This window comes from Callithrix jacchus, chromosome 5 (genome assembly GCF_049354715.1).
Source record: "Callithrix jacchus isolate 240 chromosome 5, calJac240_pri, whole genome shotgun sequence".
NCBI classification, from domain to species: Eukaryota; Metazoa; Chordata; class Mammalia; order Primates; family Cebidae; genus Callithrix; species Callithrix jacchus.
The window spans coordinates 84,282,410-84,304,181 of record NC_133506.1 but is presented as its reverse complement, the minus strand read 5'-3'; the positions used below and the strand labels follow the sequence as shown (position 1 = coordinate 84,304,181).

Here is a 21,772-nt window from a genome sequence, read left to right as displayed (position 1 = left end):
GCAGCCTCCGCCTCCCCAGCTCAAGGGTTCCTCCTGCCTCAGCACCCCCCTCAAGTAGCTGGGACCACAGAGGTGAGCTACCATGACCTGCTAATTTTTTTGTGTTTATTTTTTTTGTAAAGATGGAATTTTGCCATGTTGCCCAGGTATGTCTCGAGTTTCTGTGCTCAGTCAATCCACCCTTGGCCTCCCAAAGTGCTAGGATTATAGACATGAGCCTCTACACCCAGCTGAAAATTAAAAAAAAATTTTTTTTTAGTCAGAGTTTTGCTCTTGTTGCCCAGGCTGGAGTGCAATGGCACAATCTTGGCTCGCTGAAACCTCTACCTCCTGGGTTCAAGTTATTCTCCTGTCTCAGCCTCCTGAGAGGCTGAGACTACAGGCACTTGCTACCATGCCTGGTTTATTTGTATATTTTTAGTAGAGATGGGGTTTCACTATGTTGGTCAGGCTGGTCTTGAACTCCTGACTTCAGGTGATCAGCCCACCTTGACCTCCCAAAGTGCTGGGATTACAGGCGTGAGCCACTGCACCCTGCCTTGTCATAGTTCTAATTTGTATATTCCTGATTAATAGTCTGGTTGATCAACTTTTTATGTTTCTTCCATATTTATTTCCTCTTTATGTTCTTTATATAGTCTAGATTTGCACTGTCCAATATGGTAGCCATGTGTGGCTATTTAGGCTGGGTGCAGTAGTTTACATCTGTAATCCCTGCACTTTGGGAAGATGAAACAGGTGAATTACCTGAGGTAAGTAGTTCAAGATCAGCCTGGTCAACATGATGAAACCCTGTCTCTACTAAAAATACAAAAAATTAGCTGGGCATGGTGGTGTGTACCTGCAATCCCAACTACTCAGGAGGCTGAGGCAGGAGAATCACTTGAATCTGGGAGGCAGAGGTAGCAGTGAGCTGATATCATACCACTGCACTCCAGCCTGGGCAACAGAGTGAGACTCAGTCTCAAAAACAAACAAACAAACAAATAAATAAAATACAGTTTAAAATTCAGTTCCTCAATCTTTCTTAAAATGCTCAATAGCTACATGTGGCTAGTGGCTATTGGACAGTACAAATATAGAATGCTTCCATCATTGCAGAATGTTCATGGAATTGGACAAATCCATTAATGTTCATGGAATTGAACAAATCCATTCTCACTTCTGATCCTGGTTAATTATATGTGTTATAAGTATCTTCACCAAGTTTACAGCCTGTCGTCAGTTTTTTTTTCTTTGGAGAAAGGTTTTTCCTCTATCACTCATGCTGAAGTGCAATGGTCCAATCAGAGCTCACTACAGCCTCAATTTCCCAGCTCAAATCATCCTCCCACCTCCGCCTCTGGAATAGCTGGGACTACAGGTGTGCACTACCATTCCTGTCTTTTTTTTTTTTTTTTTGAGATGGGAGTTTTGCTCTTGTTGCCCAGGCTAGAGAGCAATGACACAATCTTGGCTCACTGCAGCCTCCACAACCTGGGTTCAAGAGGTACTCCTGCCTCAGCCTCCTGAGTAGATGGGATTACAGGCATGGGCCACCACACCCAGCCATTTTCTGTAATTTTAGTAGAGACGGCTTTCACCATGTTGGCCAGGCTGGTCTCGAACTCCTGACCTCAGGTGATCTGCCACCTCGGCCTCCCAAAGTGCTGGGATTACAGGCATGAGCCAGCGTGCTCAGCCTAATTTTTAAATTTTTTGTAGAAACAGGGTCCCACTATGTCGCCCAAGCTGGTCTCAAACTCCTAGGCTCAAGCAGTCCTCCTGCCTCTGCTTCCCCAAGTGTACACCCATCTTTAATGGGTATGTTGATAAACCGAAATCTATTTTCAATCTGGTTATTTTACCAATGATTTACCAAATCTCTTTTCTTTGGGCATAAAGATATTTGTTTTTATTTTCTTCTAAACAGTATTTAGAGTTACACTTTCACATTCAAGTTCTGATTCCATCCAGAATTTAGTATAGGGTCTTACTCTGTCATCGAGGCTGTAGTGCAGTGGCATGATCACAGCTCATTGCATCCTCAAACTCCTAGGCTCAAGGAGCCTAGGACATCCTCCTGAGATCAATCCTCTTGTCTCAGCTTCCCAAAGTGCTGGGATTACAGGCTTTAGCCAGCATGCATGGCCTCCCCATTCTTTTTTTTTTTTTTTAGACAGTCTTGCTCTGTTGCCCAGGCTGGAGTGCAGTGGCGTAATTTTGGCTCACCACAACCTCCACCTTCTGGGTTCAGCTGACTCTCGAGCCTCAGCCTTCCAAGTAGGTGGGACTACAGGCACAGGCCAACACACCCAGCTAATTTTTATATTTTTGGTAGAGATAGGATTTCACCATGATAGCCAGACTGGTTTCAAACTCCTAACCTCAGGTGATCTGCTTGCCTTGGCCTCCTTAAGTGCTGGGATTACAGGCGTGAGCCACCACACCTGGCCCCTATTTTTTTTGTATTAGGTTTTTATATACCCATGGCTCATTCTCTGAGTTCTCTATTCTGTTCCATTAGTCCTGAGTCAAGCACATTTTCTTAACTATTGTAACTTAAATAATGTTACAAAGGCTTGATATTTTGAACCCCCAAATCTGAGACAGGTCTCAGTCAAGTTAGGAAGTTTATTTTGCTAAACTTAAGGATGCAAGCCTGTGACACAGCCTCAGGAGATCCTGACATGTGCCCAAGGTGGTCAGAGCACAGGTTGGTTTTATACATTTTATAGGGGCATGAGACATCAATCAACATATGTAAGATGAACATTGGTTCAGTCCGGAAAGGCGGGACAACTCTAAGCAAAAGCCCAGCAACTCCAAGCGGGACTTCCAGGTCATAAGTAAGTTAAGAGACAAATGGTTGCATTCTTTTGAGTTTCTGACTACCTTTTCCAAAAGGAGTCAGTCGGATATGCATTCATCTCAGTGAGTGGAGGGATGATTTTGAATAGAATGGGAGGCAGATTTGCCCTAAGCAGTTCCCAGATTGACTTTTCCCTTTAGCTTAGTGATTTTGGAGCCCCAAGGTTAATTTTCCTTTCACTGTACGTTGCTTCTTCAGGAGTGTCTGGACTGTTCTTGGTCCTTTGCACTTTCAGATAAATTTAAGATTTGTTTTTCAAGTTCCCCATAATATCTTGCTGCAATATTAGAGAAGCACTAAATCTAAAAATCAACTTACAAAAACAACCCTGGTATCCATATGATAGGTACTGTTCATAGTCCTGGAGAAGCAATGGTAAACAAGAAAGACAAGGAGGCTTCTCATCACAATTGGGATAAAATCCAAACTCTTGATTACCGTCTATAAATCAATTTGCACAAAACCTCCACTTCCATCCACCCCAACTCATCTTTCATTTTTCTCTCTCCCTCTGCTCCAGCCACACAGTCCTCTGCCATTCCTTGAACTCACCATTCTACTACTGTGCTGGAAACACCTTCTCCTCTACCCTGATATTTGCATGACAGGTTTCCTCACTTTAAGCAGGTCTTTACTCAGTCACTTTTTCAGAGAGGCCATTATGCTATCTAAAAATAGCTGCAGGCCGGCCCGGGGGCTCACTCCTGTAATATCAGCACTTTCTGAGGCCAAGGTGGGAGGATCACTTGAGGTCAGGAGTTTCAGATCAGCCTGGCCAACATGGTGAAACCCCATCTCTACTAAAAATACAAAAAATTAGCCAGGTGTGGCTGGGCACGGTGGTTCACGCCCGTAATCCCAGCACTATGGAAGGCCGAGGCAGGCGGATCACCTGAGGTCAGGCGTTTGAGACCAGCCTGGCCAACATGGCTAAACCCCTCCTCTACTGAAACTACAAAAATTAGCTGGGTGCAGTGGCTCACGCCTGTAATTCCAGCATTTTGGGAGGCTGAGGCGGGTGGATCACCTAAGGTCAGGAGTTCAAGACCAGCCTGGCCGAAATGGTGAAATCCTGTCTCTACTAAAAATACAAAAAAATTAGCCAGGTGTGTTGGTGAGCTCCTGTAATTCCAGCTACTCAGGAGGCTGAGGTAGGAGAATCGCTTGAACTTAAGAGGCAGAGGTTGCAGTGAGCCGAGAAGGCGCCATTGCACTCCAGCCTGGGGACAAGAGTGAAACTCTGTCTCAAAAAAGTTAGTGGGCCATGGTGGCACATGCCTGTAATCCCAGCTACTCAGGAGGCTGAGAGAGGAGAGTTGCTTAACCTGGGAGGTGGAGGTTGAAATGAGCCTAGATTGCCCCGCTGCACTCCAACTTGGGCAACAGAGAGAGACTCTGTCTAAAGTAATAAAATAAAATAACTAAAATAAAATAGCTGCAGCTGGCCGGCAACATGGCTCATGTCTGTAATCCCAGCACTCTGGGAAGCCGAGAGGGGTGGATCACTTGAGGCCAGGGGTTCGAGATCAGCCTGGCCAACTTGATGAAACCCTGGACTCTAATAAAAATACAAAAATTAGCTGGGCATGATGGTATAATCCCAGCTACTCAGGTGGTTGAGGCATGGGAGTTGCTTGATCCAGGAAGTACAGGCAGTAGCAAGCTAAGATCACATCACTGCACTCCAGCTTGGGCAACAGAGCAAGACTCTGTCTCAATCAATCAAAATATAAAATAGCTGCAACTTATCTGTCTAACCCTTGCTTTATTTTTCTCCCCTTATCAACACCTAACATTAAATATGGACTTGGGTTTTGTATGCCTCTCCTACTAAAATGGCAGCTCCATGAACCAGGAACTCTCATTTGCCATCATATCCTTGGAACTTTGACCTATGCCTGGAACACAGTAAGCAGTAAGTTCGTTGGATGAATAAAAGAAACAAGATCACATAAATGACTAAGAGGCTGTGAAACCCCATCTCTACTAAAAATACAAAAATTATCTGGATGCAATGGCATGCGCCTGGAGTGCCAGCTGAGGCAGGAGAATCACTAGAACCTGGGAGACAGAGGTTGCAGTGAGCTGAGATCGGGTCACTGCACTCCACGCTAGCAACAGACTGAGTAAGACTTTGTCTCAAAAAAAAAAAAAAAAGACAGGAATCAAGATAAGGTGGGTGTGCTGGCATAAAGAAGCACATATAGATAAATGTAACAGAATAGAGTCCAGAAATAGACTTTCCCATTTATGGACAACTGATTTCCACCAAAGGTGCCAAGGAAATTAAATGGGAAAAGGACAGCCTTAAATGAATGGCACTGGAACAATAACTGAAAACAGATAAATAATAAAAACAAAATAAACTCAGACCTTACCTCACACCATACATAAAAATCAACTCAAGATAGATCATAGACCTAAATGTAAGAAAAATCTATAATACTTCTGAAAGAAAATATATAGGAAAAAATTTGCACCCTGAGTTAGGTAAAGATTCTTAGTTATAACACTATACATGTAATCCCTAAAAGAAAATATTGATTAATTGGAATAGTTAAAATCAATATGCCCAAACTTTCATATAGAAATGTGTGTTGGGTATGGTGGCTCAGGCCTGTAATCCCAGCACTTTGGGAGGCTGAGGCAAGTGGATCACCTGAGGTCAGGAGTTCAACACCAGCCTGACCAACATGGCCAAACCCTATCTCTACTAAAAATACAAAATGCAGCTGGGTGTGGTGGTGAATCCCTGTAATCCCAGCACTTTGGGAGGCTGAGGCAGGTGGCTCACATGAGGTCAAGAGCTCGAGACCAGACTGATCAAAATGGTGAAACCCCGTCTCTTAAAAAAAAAATTGGGAGCCATGGTGGCTCGGGCCACTATGAGTTCAAGGTCAACCTGAGCAACATAAGAAGCTCTCATTCATTAACAAAAAAGGAAAAAAAACACCTAGTCATGTTGACTAGTTCTGAAAAAATTTAAAAAAGAAAAAAATAATAATAAAAGTAAATCTTTTACTTCCTGAGATACCTTTCTATATGTTCCCCATCCACTTATCTTTATACTGTTTTGTTATATACATATTTAATTCAGTCATCTTGAATCTTTTCTGGAACAAGAAACAAGGCCAGGCATGGTGGCTCACATTTGTAATCCCAACACTCTGGGAGGCCAAGGCAGGTGGATCATTTGCAGTCAGGAGTTCAAGACCAGCCTGGTCAGGAGCTAAAGACCTCACTGGTGGAGGTTGCAGTGAGCCGAGATCTTACCACTGCACTCCAGTCTGGGCTACTGAGTGAGACTCCATCTCAAAATAATAACAAATAAACAAACACATAAATACAAGTAAACAATGGTTTATTTGGATTTTACTGTATCAGTTCCTTCCTCCTGCCTTCTTTAGGGATACTGGCTTTTGTAGATTTAGTGTACTTACAGATGCTCATCATATCCTGCTTGGACCAATGCCACAATCTCTGAAATGCTGTAATCTAACCTCCCTTCTTCTAATCACCTGCTATGATGTCACCAAGTTATCATTCTAAAATAGAAATCTGATAATGTCATTCTCATGCAATACACAGGAAAAAGTCCTAAGTCCTTAATATAGCAAGATGGGCCCTTCATTTTTCACTCATTCATTCAATAAATATTTACTGGTTGGACACAGTGGCTCACGCCTATAATCCCAACACTTTGGGAAGCCAGGGTGGGTGGATCACTTGAGTCCAGCAGTTCCAGACCCATCTGGACAAGGACAATATGGCAAAACTCCATCCATTTTATATATATATATATATATATATATATATATATATATATATATATGAAAAATTAGCTGAGCATGGTGGTGTGTGTCTGTAGTCCCAGCTACTTGGGAGGCTGAGGTGGTCCCTTGAGCCTGGGAGGTCGAAGCTGCAGTGATTGTGCCACTGCACTCCAGCCTGGATGACAGAGTGAGACCTGTCTCAAAAAAAAAAATGATTAATTAAAATAAACATTTACTGGGCCAAGCGCGGTGGCTCACGCCTATAATCCCAGCACTTTGGGAGGCCACGGCGGGTGGATCACGATGTCAAGAGATCGAGACCATCCTGGTCAACAAGGTGAAACCCCGTCTCTACTAAAAATACAAAAATTAGCTGGGCATGGTGGTACACACCTGTAGTCCTAGCTACTTGGGAGGCTGAGGCAGGAGAATTGTTTGAACCCAGCAGGCAGAGGTTGCGGTGAGCCGAGATCGTGCCATTGCACTCCAGTCTGGGTAACAACAGCGAAACTCCGTCTCAAAAAAAATAAATAAATAAACATTTACTAAGTGCTGATTATGTAGAAGGCATTATGCCAGCTGGCTATGTGTGGAGATATGGTGAAAAACTAGACAGAGAAAGCCTGTACCCTCATGGAGTTTACATTCTAGTTGAGGGAAAACAAAGAGAAAAGCAAGCAATCAAACAATAAAGTTACAGATTGGACAAAGAGAAAATTGTTTTTTCTTTTTATTTTTTTGAGATGGAGTCTTGCTCTGTCATTCAGGCTGGAGTGCTGTGGTGCGATCTTGGGTCATTTCAACCTCTGCCTCCTGGGTTCAAGTGATTCTCCTGCCTCAACCTCTTAAGTAGCTGAGATTACAGGTGCCCACCACCACACTCAGCTAATTTTTGTATTTTTAGTAGGGACAGGGTTTCACCATGTTGGCCGGGTTGGCTGCCTCGGCCTCCCAAAGTGCTGGGATTACAGGCGTGAGCCACTGGCACCCAGCCTAAAAGGAAATTGTTAAGAAAGAAATAACCAGGGTGTTGTGACTGAGTCATAGGAGCAGAGGTGGATGTCAGAGAAGGCCTTTCTGAAGTGGCAACATTTACTCTGCCTAAAACATAAAACAAAAATGACCATGAGAAGAGTTCTAGGCAAAGGAAACATCGGTTGCAAAGGTCCAGAAGTGGAAAAAACCTGGTGTTTCCTAAGTATTACAGATGGCCAGGATGGCTGGAGATGACGGGGTTGCTGGAGAGTTGAGCCCTGGCTGCTTCTCCCGTGGAAAACCACAGGCTCACAAGCAGCCACCCTAAATTCCAGCTATAAATTGCTCCCCACTGTTTCCTCAATACTCTATGCTTTCTCATCGTTCACCTATTCCCTCCTGCCTTGTGACCAGGTTTCTAAATAACGCCTTCTCTGAAATGTTCTGGTTCCCCTCCTGCCCTACCGCAGGCAGCTAAATGACTCCTTCCTCTTCTGTGCCTCCACAGAAGTTTGTATGTACCTCTGATTGGTCTGTCTCAGTCAGCAATCAGTTAACTTTTTACGTAGCTAACATTTATTGAGTGCTTTCAATGTTCAGGACCTGTTCTAAGCACTTAAGCGGTATTAATGCAACCATACCATTAAGTGATTCAGGTTCATTTAATCCTCAAAAACTTGGCCCAGTGGCTCACGCCTGTAATCCCAGCACTTTGGGAGGCTGAGGTGGGCAGATCACCTGAGGTCAGGAGTTCGAGACCAGCCTGGCCAAAATGGTGAAACCCTGTCACTACCAAAAATACAAAAATCATCTAGGTGTGGTGTTGCATGCCTGTAATCCCAGCTACTCGGGAGGCTGAGGCAGACGAATCACTTGAATCTGGGAGACAGAGGCTGTAGTAAGCTGAGAATATGCCACTGTACTCCAGCCTGGGTGAGACAGAACAAGACTCTATCTCATAAATAAATAAATAAAATAAACTCTTGACAGGAATTAACTCACTGAATTCTCCAGCCACTCTTTGAGAGGAATACTCTTAGTCCTCACAATGACCCTCTTATTGGCACTAAGACCATCGCTCTCTTGGGTGGAGTCCATATCCTGTCTCAGTCAGCAATGCAGATGTCTTCCACACCCAGAGCTTATGCAACAAATGTCTGCTGAATGGATGAATGACCTAGTATCTTTCTCTTGGCCCAGGATTCAAACTTCAAGAGCATACAGCACCCAGGAATAGCTGGCTGGAGGAATTTACGATAATGGTTGTAAATGTGTTGCAGTATATATGCATCAATGAGAACATAATATAAAGACTGATTTAATATGTATCTTCACTGCATTTCAAATGTGAGATAAACAAATTTCTCTATGTATCAGAGATTGTAATATATATACATATTAGGTTCCATAAGTGTAATCTATGTTTAAATGCAACACAGCTGGCCATAAATCTAATCTATATTTCTGGGTTTTTGTTTTTTTTTTCTGACAAAGTATCATTCTGTCGCCCAGGTCTGAGTGCAGTGGTGCAATCTTGACTCACTGAAACCTCTACCTCCCAGGCTCAAGGAATTCTCCTGCCTCAGCATCCTGAGTAGCTGGAATTGCAGGCCCCTGCCACCATGCCCGGCTAATTTTTTAATTTTTAGTAGAGACCAGGTTTCACCATGTTGGCCAGACTGGTCTCAACTCCTGGTGTCAAGTGATCTGCCCACCTCAGTCTCTCAAAGTGCTGGGATTACAGATATGAGCCACCATGCCCAGCCTAATTTATGTTTAAATGTGCTACCTCAGCTGACTGCAACCCCTACCTCCTGGGCTCAAGCAATCCTCTGACCTCAGCATCCCAGGTAGCTAGGACTACAGGTACATGCCACCACACCCAGCTAATTTTTTTGTATTTTTGTAGAGAAGGTGTTTCACCATGTTGCCCAGACTGGTCCCAAACTCCAGAGCTCAAGGAATTCACCCGCCTCAGCCTCCCAAAATGCTGGGATTACAAGTGTGAGCCACTGCACCCAGCCATAACATAACTTTCTCACAGCTTGGGAAATTGCTACAGCAAGCCTTAGTTTCTTGGTTTGTTGACTAGGCTTGAGAATTCCCTAGAAAACTACAGGAAAAAAGAAAATCTCAGTCTCCCAAAGGGCAGCTCTGAAAAGAGCAATGGAAACTAAGCAAAAAGGCAAAGATTTAAGACTCAATTTCACAAGGTAGGATTATATCTAGTCCACATTTTTTTCTTTATAGATAGGGAAACCAAAGGTTAAAAATGAGTAAATCAGGCCAGATTGAAACTTCATCTCAAAAAAAAAAAGAGTAAATCACCTGTACAGGTATACAAGTGTGCACATGAAGTCCCAGCTACTCGGGAGGCTGAGGTGGGAGGATTGCTTGAGGTCAAGAGTTCAAGGCCTCAGTGAGCTATGGTTAGGACTATGAAGAGCTGCTGTAGTCCAGCCTGGCTGACGGCAAGACATGTCCATAAAAAACAACAAACAAATAACAAAAAACACAGAGTCACAGGCTAGTATAAAAGCAAGTTGGGAATTTGATACAGTTGTGTCTGATTTCAAATTTTAGGATCCTTTCCTTGCAACACTGCCTTAGGTTCCTAAAAGCATTTGTTGATAAACTTGACATAATTGCCAAATTTTAAAATTAAAAACAAATTACCAAAATTTTAAAAGATAATTTGTTTGTAGGAACTAAAAACACTTATTTCTACTCTCACACTCTGGCATTAACAGGTATGTCATATTTCATTGCTTCTGATACTTCTTCCCAAGAGACTCCTTAGAGACTCATACCAACAGACCTCTGATGGCCAGACCTACCAAACTGTCAGACCTGCCCCAATAGTCTCCCTATTGTCAAATCTTATCTGAAAACAAATAAAGCTCATATATATATAAAATAAACTGAAGGGGATTTTTGTAAATCTTTTTTTTTTTTTTTTTTTTTGCAAACTTCAACTCCTGGGCTCAAGCAATTCTCCTGCCTCAGTCTCTTAAGTAGGTGGGATTACAGGTGCCTGCCATCATGCTTGGCCACTTTTTGTATTTTTAGTATTTTAGTAGAGATGGGGTTTCACTATGTTGGCCAGGCTGGTCTTGAACTCCTGACCTCAGGTGATTCACCCACCTCAGCCTCCCAAAGTGCTGGGATTATAGGCATGAGCCACCACACCTAGTTCTCCCCAACTTTTTTTTTTTTTAATTTAAAGACGGGGTCTTACTCTTTCACCCAGGCTGGAGTGCAATGGCATGCTCATGGCTCACTGCAGCCTCAATCTCCTGGACTCAAGCAACCCTCCCTCAGCCTCCTGCATAGCTGAGACTACAAGTGTGCATGACCATGCCTGGCTAATTTTTAATTTTTCTGTAGAGAAAATGGTCTCACTATGTTTCCCAGGCTGCTCTCAAATTCTGGAGCTCAAGTGATCCTCTGCCTCAGTCTCCCAAAGTGCTGGGATTACAGGTGTCAACGAGCATGGTGGCCTTCTCTCTTTTTTTTAAGTCAATTTCTGAGATCACTGGTAATAAATCAATCTTTCTTTTTTCTCTTCCCTCCCTCCCCGTCTTTCTTTTCTTTTCCTTCTCTCCCTCCCTCCCTCCTTCCTTCCTCTTTGTTTCTTTCTTTCTTCTTTCCAGACGGGGTCTCGCTGTGTTGCCCATGCTGGAGTAGGGTGGCTATTCATAGGTGTGATCCCACTACTCATCAGAACGGGAGTTTTGACCTGCTCCATTTCCAGCCTGGGCCGGTTCACCCCTCCGTAGGCAACCTGGTGGTCCCCCGCTCCCAGGAGGTCACCATATTGATGCCAAACTTAGTGCGGACACCCAATCGGCATAGAGCACTACAACCCAGAACTCCTGGGCTCAAGCGATCCTCCCACCTCAGCCTCCCAAGTAGCTGGGACTACAGGCACACGCTACCACACCGGGCTTGCTTGCTTCTTTTCTTTTTCTTCTTTCTCTTTCTCTCCTCCCTCCCTTTTCTTTCTTTTTCCTTCTTTCTCTCTCTCTTCTTTATTTCTCTCTTTCTTTTCTCTCTCCTTCCCTCCCTTCTTTTCTTTTTCTTTCTTTTTCTCTCTCCTCCCCCCCTCCTTTCTTTTCTTTCTCTGTCTCCTTCCTTCCTTGCTTTCTTTTCTTTCTTTTTTTTTTAAAGATGGAGTTTCACCATGACGGCCAGGCTGGTCTTGAACTCCTGACCTCAGGTGATCCACCCACCTTGGCCTCCCAATCTTTTCTTTCTTTCCTTCCTTCCTTCTTTCCTTTCTTTCTTTCCTTCTTTCTCTTTCTTTCCTTCCTTTCTTTCCCTCCTCCCTCCCTCCCTTCTTTCTTTCTTTCTTCTTTTTCTTTCTTTCTCTCTTTTGAGACTGAGTCTGGCCGGGCAAGGTGGCTCACACCTGTAATCCAGGCACTTTGGAGGCAAAGGCGGGCGGATCACCTGAGGTCGGGAGTTCAAGACCAGCCTGACCAACATGGTGAAACCCCGTCTTAAAAATAAAAAAATAAGAGACTAAGTCTCATTCTCTTGCCGAGGGTGGAGTGCAGTGGCACCATCTCAGCTCACTGCAACCTTTGCCTCCTGGGTTCAAGAAATTCTCCTGCCTCAGCCTCCCAAGTAACTGAGATTACAGGTATGTGCCACCATGCCTGGCTAATCTTTTGTATTTTTTTAGTAGAGACAGGTTTCACCATGCTGGCCAGGCTGTTCTCAAACTCCTGACCTCATTATCCGCTCGCCTCAGCCTCCCAAAGTGCTGGGATTATAGGCGTGAGCCACTGTGCCCAGCAAATAAATCTTATTTTCTTTCTTTCTTTTTTTTTTTTTTGAGACAGAGTTTTTGCTGTTGTTACCCAGACTGGAGTGCAATGGCAGGATCTCGGTTAACCACAACCTCCACCTCCTGGGTTCAAGCAATTCTCCTGCCTCAGCTGGGACTACAGGCGCGCACCACCAGGCCCAGCTAATTTTTGTATTTTTAGTAGAGATGGGGTTTCACCTTGTTGATCAGGATGGTCTCGATCTCTTGACCTCATGATCCACCCGCCTTGGCCTCCCAAAGTGCTGGGATTATAGGCGTGAGCCACCGTGCCCAGCAAATAAATCTTATTTTCTAAAAGATAAATCTCCCATCAGATGGGCATAAAGTAAAAGTCTGACAATATTAATTAGCACTGCGATGTATGCCTATAATCTCAGTTACCTGGGAGGCTGAGTCAGGAGAACTGCCTGAGCCCAGGACTTTGAGGACAGCCTGGGCAGCACAGGGAGACTTGTCTCTAAAATAAAAATTTTTTAAAGTCTTAACAATACTAAGTGCTGCTGAAGACACAGAACTGTGGGAACTCCCCCACATGCTGGTGAGAGTGTTGTTAGTACAGTGACTCTGGGGAACCACAGTATTTGACAAAGTTTAGTAAATGGAAGATATATCTCACAATTCTGTTCCAAGGTATATTTCCCAGAGATGTTCTTGCACACATATATATGAAGATACACATACAAGAACACTTTCACTGTTGGTAAAAATGTAAAATGGTGCAACTGCAACTGGGCATGGTGGCTCATGCCTGTAATCCCAGCACTTTGGGAGGCTAAAATGGGTGGATCGCCTGAGAATAAGAATACGAGGCCGGGAGCCATGGCTCAAACCTGTAATCCCAGCACTTTGGGAAACTGAGGCGGGTGGGTCATGAGGTCAAGAGATCGAGACCATCCTGGTCAACATGGTGAAACCCCGTCTCTACTAAAAATACAAAAAATTAGCTGGGCATGGTGGCGCGTGCCTGTAATCCCAGCTACTCGGGAGGCTGAGGCAGGAGACTTGCCTGAACCCAGGAGGCGGAGGTTGTGGTGAGCCGAGATCGTGCCATTGCACTCCAGCCTGGGTAACAAGAGCGAAACTCCATCTCAAAAAAAAAAAAAAAAAAAGAATTTGAGATCAGCCTGGCCAACATGGTGAAACCCTGTCTGTATTAAAAATACAAAAATTAGCCTGGCATGGTGGCACATGGCTGTAATTTCAGCTACTCAGGAGGCTGAGGCAGGAGAATTGCCTGAACCTGGGAGTCAGAGGTTGCAGTGAGCCAAGATCGTGCCACTGCACTCCAACTTGGGGGACAAAGCAAGACTTTGTCTCAAAAAAAAAAAAAAATCTATTGCACGATAATATGAATATAGTAAACTGTACAGTCAAAATTGGTTATGATGGTAAATGTCAGGCTGTGTATTTAATCATAATTTAAAATTTAAAAATAAAGGTTTTTATTTGTTGTTATTTATTTATTGAGACAGAGTTTCACTCTTATTGCCCAGGCTGGAGTGCAGTGGCATGGTCTCGACTCACTGCAACCTCTGCCTCTGAAGTTCAAGCAATTCTCCTGCCTCAGCCTCCCAAGTAGCTGGAATTACAGGCATGCACCACCACACCTGGCTAATTTTGTATTTTTAGTAAAGACAGGGTTTCACCATGTTGGCCAGGCTGCTTTCAAACCCCTGACCTCAGGTGATCCACCAGCCTCGGTCTCCCAAAGTGCTGGGATTATAGGCGTGAGCCACGGCGCCTGGACAAAAATAAAGGTTTTTAAATGGTTAAGCAAATTGGAGATCATATGGCATTTGCTATGTTATCTCCAACTTTTATGTATTTATGTAATATTTCATGATAAAAATATTTTAGCCAGGCACAGCAGCTTATGTATGTAATCCCACCTACTTGGGAGGCTGACACAGGGGAATCACTTGAGCCCAGGAGTTGGAGCCTGAAGTAAGCCATGATTGCAACTCCACTCCAGTCTGGGCAACAGATACTCCAAAATAGATAAAGTAAGTAGCTATTTTTTGTTTGTTTGTATTTGAGATGTAGTCTCACTCTGTCGTCCAGGTTGGAGTTCAGTGGTGCAATCTCTGCTTAATGCAACCTCCACCTCCTGGGTTCAAGGGATTCTCATGCCTCAGCCTCCCAAGTCGTTAGGATTACAGGTGCGTGTCACCATGGCCAAATTTTTGTATTTTTAGTAGATCTGGGGTTTTGCCATGTTGGCCAAGCTGATCTCAAATTCCTGGGCTCAAATGTTACACCTGCCTCAGCCTCCCAAAGTGCTGAAATTATGGGTGTGAGCGACTGCAACCTACCTAAAGTAGCTGTTTTTTCCTTTGAGACAGTGTCACTCTGTTGTCCAGTCTGGAGTGCAGTGGTGAGAGCTCAGCGCACTGCAACCTCTGCCTCGTGGATTCAAGCAATTCTCTGCCTCAGCCTCCAGGGTAGCCGGGATTACAGGTACCCTCCACCACACTCAGCTAAGTTTTTGTATTTTTAGTAGAGATGGGGTTTCACCATCTTGGACAGGCTGGTCTTAAACTCCTGACCTTGTGATCCACCCCCCTCAACCTCCCAAAGTGCTGGGATTACAGGTGTGAGCCACCACGTCTGGCAGAAGTAGCTATTTTTTAATGGACAGATTTCTGTACTTTTGAGACCTAACATGAAGACAGTACAAAATTTTGCTCTGTGTGCATTTGAGCATTCAATATCAAAGTTTCTAACTTGCTTGTAATAAATTAGGAGTTCGTTACATAATTGTATTGAGATAAATAGCCAAATGTGAAATATAAAGTAAAGGAACTGACAAACCAGAGACTAAGTCCACATTTTAAACATCACCTAACAATGTCAAGAAAACAACTGTGAACTTTTAATTGGAACTATAGCTTTCACACAGATTTTTATTAAAAGACATCTAGCCAAGTAAAATCACTTAGAATCTCAGAATCAGTCGGGCGTGGTGGCTCACGCCTGTAATGCCAACAATTCGGGAGGCTGAGGCAGGCAGATCATCTGAGGTCAGGAGTTCGAGACCAGCATGGAGAAACCCCGTCTCTACTAAAAATACAAAATTAGCCAGGCATGGTACATGCCTCTAATCCCAGCTACTTGGGAGGCTGAGGCAGGAGAATCGCTTGAACCCAGAGGAGGAGGTTGCAGTGAACCAAGATCGTGCCATTGCACTCCAACCTAGGCAACAAGAGTGAGACTCTGTCTCAAAAAAAAAAAACAAAAAAACAATCTCAGAATCAATCCTCCTTTGTTTCTTGTGAAGGAACTGCCAAGGCAAATCGCATTTGCCTATGGAGATGAAATACAGTACTGTACTGTCTTTTTGCTTTGTGTTTTAAGGCTGTCACAAAGTTTCTCCAGTTGAACAAGAGAAAACTGCATTTTAGTCACTGAACAAACATTTATTGAGCACAGTGCCAAGTATTGTGGCAGATTACCAAATTCCTGATCTTAGGTTACAAATGACCTACTTTGGGAAAACACGGAATCAGGAGCCTGTATGACTAACGTAGAGTTCTGGCAACTGCTAGAACTTCCCAGTGAAGTCATTATACCAGTCATGAGATCTGCCTTCTAGCTCAATCTGTGATCAACATGTATGATTCAGGAGGAGCTGCTGGCTGGTGACACAAATTCAGAATCGCTGATAGGCTAACAAAAAGTAAAATCCATACTTTGTATAATAAAATAAACGTTTTATAAACTACCTCCCAAGTCGTTCAAAATCATTTCCAACTTATCGTAAACTGTTTTCTATCCATGTCAGTAGACAGTTGATCCCGGTTTTAGTTAATTTAACTGAACTTGTATACCAGCTCATCTGTCAACAGTTTCTTAATGTTATGCTCAGATATGCAGAAATTTAGCAATTAGCGACCCTTCTAAGTGATGTTTACTGAATTGTATTAATACACACACTTCAAGACTACTTCTTACATATGAAGGCTGGTATCACGTAAAAAACAGCCAATTTCTTATTTACTTCAACCCCACCTGGGTGACTCTGCCAGGCTCCAGGATCCAAACACGTCTGCCTTACTCACCTTCCGTGGGTTATCTCCTTGCAGGACGAGTGGCCACACCCAGGGTGTAGGGAAACCAGTCACTTGGTCCTAGCTGGTAAACCCCACCCTGGCACAACAAACACCTCAATGGGAGCAGTAACAGCAACTTTCTTTCTTTTTTTTTTCTTTTTAGACCAAACAGCTTCTTTTTATTGAAAGACGGTACAACAAAAGCAAGTTGTTGTGGGGAGGAGATACAAGAAGGTGGGGACACTCCCCCTCAGCTACTTTCTTATAGGTGAATTCCCATTTCTTGAAGCGGGTTTCAGCTCCCTAATCTGCATTTTTTTTTTTTCTATCAGTTTGGAGAAACAGCAGGGAGATTTGCAGGTATTGCTGGAGCCAGCGCAAAGCTCGGCCACTGTCACCTTTGACTCCAGCCTTACCTCTCTGGGTCTGGTGGTGAGCAGCTTCTGCAACAGGTGCCGGGTCCCCGCCGAGGGTCCCACTCTGAACTCCAGATTTACAGACTGTCCTTGGGGGCCATGATGAGGATTAAGACAATGCAACTAAGAGCACTCTAACTACAGAAGCATGATTTAAAGCTCCATAACCCTACAATAACCACGAACATAAATAAAAAGCAGCTAGTCCAGCGGGCGCTCTGGTTGATGTCTGTAATCCTAGCACTTTGGGAGGCTGAGGCAGGCAGATCTCTTGAGCCCAGGGGTTCAATACCAGCCTGGGTAACACGGCAAGACCCTGATCTACAAAAAAAAAAAAGTTAATCACAAAAATTAGGCCGGGCAAGGTGGCTCACACCTGTAATCCCAGCACTTTGGGAGGCCGGGGCAGGCAGATCACCTGAGGTGAGGAGTTCGAGACCAGCCTGGCCAACATGGCGAACCTGTCACTACTAAAAATACAAAAATTAGGCTGGGCGAGGTGGCTCATGCTTGTAATCCCAGCACTTTGGGATCCCCCTCGTGAGGCAGGTGGATCACGAGGTCAGGAGTTCAAGACCAGTGTGACCAACCTGGTGAAAATCTGTCTCTACTAAAAAATATATTAATTAGCCTGGTGGTGCATGCCTGTAATCCCAGCTACTCAGGAAGCTGAGACAGGACAATCTCTTGAACCCAGAAGGCAGAGGTTGCAGTGAGAGTGTGTCACTGCACTCTAGCCTGGGTGACAGAGAGACTCCCTCTCAAAAACAACAACAACAAAAAAAGCCAGGCAGTGCCAGCTAATTGGGAGGCTGAGGTGGGAGGATCACTTGAGCATGGGAGGTCGAAGCTGCAGTGAGCAGTGGTCGTGCCACTGCACTCCAGCCTGGGGAACAGAGCCAGACCTTGTCTCAAAAAAACAAAAACAATTGGCCAGTGTGTGAGGGGCGCGCGTTTTTTTGTTTGTTTTTGTTTTCAGACAAAGTCTCGCTTCTTCTCCCAGGTTGGAGTGCAGTGGCGCGATCTCGGCTCAGTGCAACCTCTGACTCTCGGGTTCAAGCAATTCTCTGCTTCAGCCTCCCAAGCAGCTGGGATTATAGGTGCCCGCTACCACGTCTGGCTAATTCTTTTAGTATTTTTTGTGGACACGGAAGTTTCACCATTTTGGCCAGGCTGATCTTGAACTCCTGACGCAGTGACACATGCCTCGGCCTCCCAAAGTACTACGATTACAGGCGTGAGCCACCAGGATCATCCAGGTGTGCGCGTTTTATAAGACGTGGGAGAGGAAATTGTGCTTCACAGTCACCACCAGGTGTCGCGACATCGGGTCCCGCTTCTGATGCGCGGCGGTCCACTTTGGGAGGTAGAGGCAGGTGGTCGAGGCAGGAGTTCGAGACTGGCCAAAATGGTGAAACTGCGTCTCTACTAAAAATACAAAAAATTAGTTGGGAGTGGTGGCTTATGCCTGTAATGCCAGCTGGTCCGGAGGCTGAGGCAGGAGAATCCCTTGAACCTGGGAGGCGGAGGTTGCGGTGAGCCGAGATTGCGCCATTGCACTCCAGCATGGGCAACAAGAGCCAACTATTAGGGAATTCATTCGCCTGATAATTTTTTTTTCCGTCTGAAAAAATAAAAATAAAAATTAAAATTAAAAAAAAGAAGGCCGGGCGCGGTTGCAATGGCTCATGCCTGTAGTCCAAGCACTTTGGGAGGCCGAGGTGGGCGGATCACAAGGTCAGGAGTTCGAGACCAGCCTGGCCAACATGATGAACCCTCATCTCTACTAAAAATACAAAAATTAGCCGGGCATGGTAGCGGGCGACTGTAATTCCAGTTGTTCGGGAGTCTGTAACAGGAGAATCGTTTGAACCCGGGAGGCGGAGGTTACAGTGAGCCGCGCTCCAGCCTGGGCGACAGAGTAAGACTGTCTCAGAAAAAAAAAAAAAAAAAAAAAGAAAGAAAGAAAGACCCCTCCTCCGCCCGCCGGAAGTATCCCCTCTTTCGGGAAAGCGCGCCTCTGCGGCGCACGCGCACTCAGTTACTTAGCAACGTCGGCGCTGAACCCCGCCCCACCATCCGGAGCCCAGCAACAACAGAGCCGCTATGTCCCCCACCAATCAGCGCCGGCTTCGCCTTCGCAGGCCTAACCAATCAGCGCCTCCGCAGCAAGGAAGTTTCCAGAGCTTTCGAGGAAGGTTTCTTTAACTCGAATTCATCCGCCTGATAATTTTCTTATATTTTCCTAAAGAAGGAAAAGAAGCGCATAGAAGTGAAGGGACATAATTTGTTAGAATCCTTTCTTACGACTATGAGGAATTTGGGGCTCAGTTGAAAAGCCTAACTGCGTCGCGGGAGGTTGGGCGCGGCGAACTACTTTTGGCGGCGCACGGAGACGGCGCCTACGTAAAAGGTGATAAGTGACGCAACACACGTTGCATAAATTTGAGCTCCGCCGAAACGGAGCGTTTAGGGGCGAGTGGCTTTGTCGAGTGGAGGTTAGTCGGAGTTCAGTGGCTGAGCGTGCTTAACCATTCGTAGAATCGTCCTATCCCCTAACAGGTACTGGCCCACGACCTTAGTGAACAGGGGGAACGTGAAGAGGGGGCATAGGTGAGGTCAAGCTGAAAGCTTGTTGGAGCTTGGTGGGCCGCTGAGGGGAGGGCGTGGGGGGAGGGGAGGGCGAGGTGACGCGGCGCCGGGCCTTTCTGGGAGAGTGGGCCTTGACGAGAGGAGGGTGAGGGCGGCTGGCGCGCGCGCCGACGGAAACTAACGGATGCTTAACGGATGGCGATTCCGTCGCGTTTGCTTCAGCGGGGGAAGGCGGAAAAAAGGTCTGTGTGGTTCTGGAAACCTTTACTTCGGGAATCCCAGTGTGAGAAAGGTGCCTCTTTTTGTGTTTCAACGTGATTTTTATTTCGCGAGACTTGAGGGTTCGGTTTTGTTTTCAGTTTCCTGAACACCATGCTTAACGTTTGAGGCATATTGGAGTTCGGTCGGGGGAGTTTGAATATCCGGAACAGTAAGTGGAGAAAGCTGTGGATGCTTGTTTAGAGCGCGTTTAGGATTCTCCGCTGTCGACGTTGCAACCTTGAGGGACGAATTTCACATTAAGTGATTAAGTCTAGTAAAGATAGGGGGAGGTTTACGAGATGTTAACGTATTTTAAGTCATTTTGAAGAAATAGTTGCTAACTTTGAAGAATATTAGATGTAAAAGCAAGAAATAAAAAGATGATGATATGCTTATGTTTTATTTTAAACTAGGTCGAAATGCAGATCTTCGTGAAGACCCTGACCGGCAAGACCATCACCCTGGAGGTGGAGCCTAGTGACACCATCGAAAATGTGAAGGCCAAGATCCAGGATAAGGAAGGCATCCCCCCCGACCAGCAGAGGCTCATCTTTGCAGGCAAGCAGCTGGAAGATGGCCGCACTCTTTCTGACTACAATATCCAGAAAGAGTCGACCCTGCACCTGGTCCTGCGTCTGAGAGGCGGTATGCAGATCTTCGTGAAGACCCTGACCGGCAAGACCATCACCCTGGAAGTGGAGCCTAGTGACACCATCGAAAATGTGAAGGCCAAGATCCAGGATAAGGAAGGCATCCCCCCCGACCAGCAGAGGCTCATCTTTGCAGGCAAGCAGCTGGAAGATGGCCGCACTCTTTCTGACTACAATATCCAGAAAGAGTCGACCCTGCACCTGGTCCTGCGTCTGAGAGGTGGTATGCAGATCTTCGTGAAGACCCTGACCGGCAAGACCATCACCCTGGAGGTGGAGCCTAGTGACACCATCGAAAATGTGAAGGCCAAGATCCAAGATAAAGAAGGCATCCCCCCCGACCAGCAGAGGCTCATCTTTGCAGGCAAGCAGCTGGAAGATGGCCGCACTCTTTCTGATTACAACATCCAGAAAGAGTCGACCTTGCACCTGGTCCTGCGTCTGAGGGGTGGCTGTTAATTCTTCAGTTTTGCATTCGCAGTGCCCAGTGATGGCAATATAGCCATCACTATATTGCACTATAGTCATTTGCCCCAACTTAAGTTTAGAAATTACAAGTTTCAGTAATAGCTGAACCTGTTTAAAATGTTAATAAAGGTTTTGTTGCATGTTAGTATACTTGTTGTCTTGTCATGAAATTCTGTGGTGATGTCTGGGTACTCTTAAAACTGGTGAAAATTATGTTGAGGGAGGGATTTAATTTTGAGATTGGTAAGGTGCCCAGAGTTAAGTCTGGTATACACTTGGGTGTGCTGAGGGGTAAGAGCTTTCTTTGCTGTAAGTCATTACGAGTTAAAACCCTGGATTAATGGCACACTTCTGAAGCTCGAATTTAAAGTCTGTTGGATATGCAGGCTCTTTAAGACGGTCTTTTTCTGTAGTCCAGGCTTGTGTACAGTGGCACAATCGGAGTTCCCTTTATCATTCCTGGGCTCAAGTGATTGCAGGCATCTTTTTACATTGAAGGAAAGCAAATGTGCCTGCCTAGATCCAAACTAATCAAAGATTGCTGGAGAAATAGTTTTGATTGAGGCTGCTTAAATAGTGGTAACTGCTTTCAGTTCTGCAGTTATTGGGTGACTATCAGCTGTGTGTTTATTGCTTTCTAGTGTATTAACACCAAAGCGTTCAGCCTGGGTAGTAGTAATGGGACCATAATCCTGTCTCTGCTGTACGTGTTTTAGCTCCTCAGCCAAGAGGCAACTAATCACTGAGTATGAAAGACTACTGGCTGAGGAGAAAGATTGCTTGAAGATACTTAATGTTTAAAATGGTATCCTGATCTAAGACAAATTCCTAATCTTGGTGAGTTACCAGAAAGTTAAAGTTGTTTTTTTGTGACTGTTGGTTCTTAATGACTAACAGCTTAAC

At 45.0% G+C, this 21,772-nt stretch overlaps 1 protein-coding gene across 9 annotated transcripts in view; it reads left to right on the top strand.

Annotated features, from left to right (window-relative positions):
• UBB (ubiquitin B) overlaps window positions 1-21,017 on the top strand; it is a 30,424-nt gene extending 9,407 nt beyond the window's left edge. For 4 of the 9 annotated variants that reach the window (XM_035300187.3, XM_078373246.1, XM_078373248.1 and 1 more), the window contains one exon: window positions 20,165-21,017. In XM_035300187.3, coding sequence (XP_035156078.1) covers window positions 20,171-20,860 — 690 coding nt within the window. In that variant the 5' untranslated portion in view covers window positions 20,165-20,170 and the 3' untranslated portion in view covers window positions 20,861-21,017. Of the gene's footprint in view, window positions 1-19,335; window positions 19,783-20,164 lie in introns of those variants that run through there. The other 5 variants (XM_078373249.1, XM_078373245.1, XM_008996774.4 and 2 more) reach the window with 5 other exon arrangements.
• Window positions 21,018-21,772: the final 755 nt, after the last annotated feature.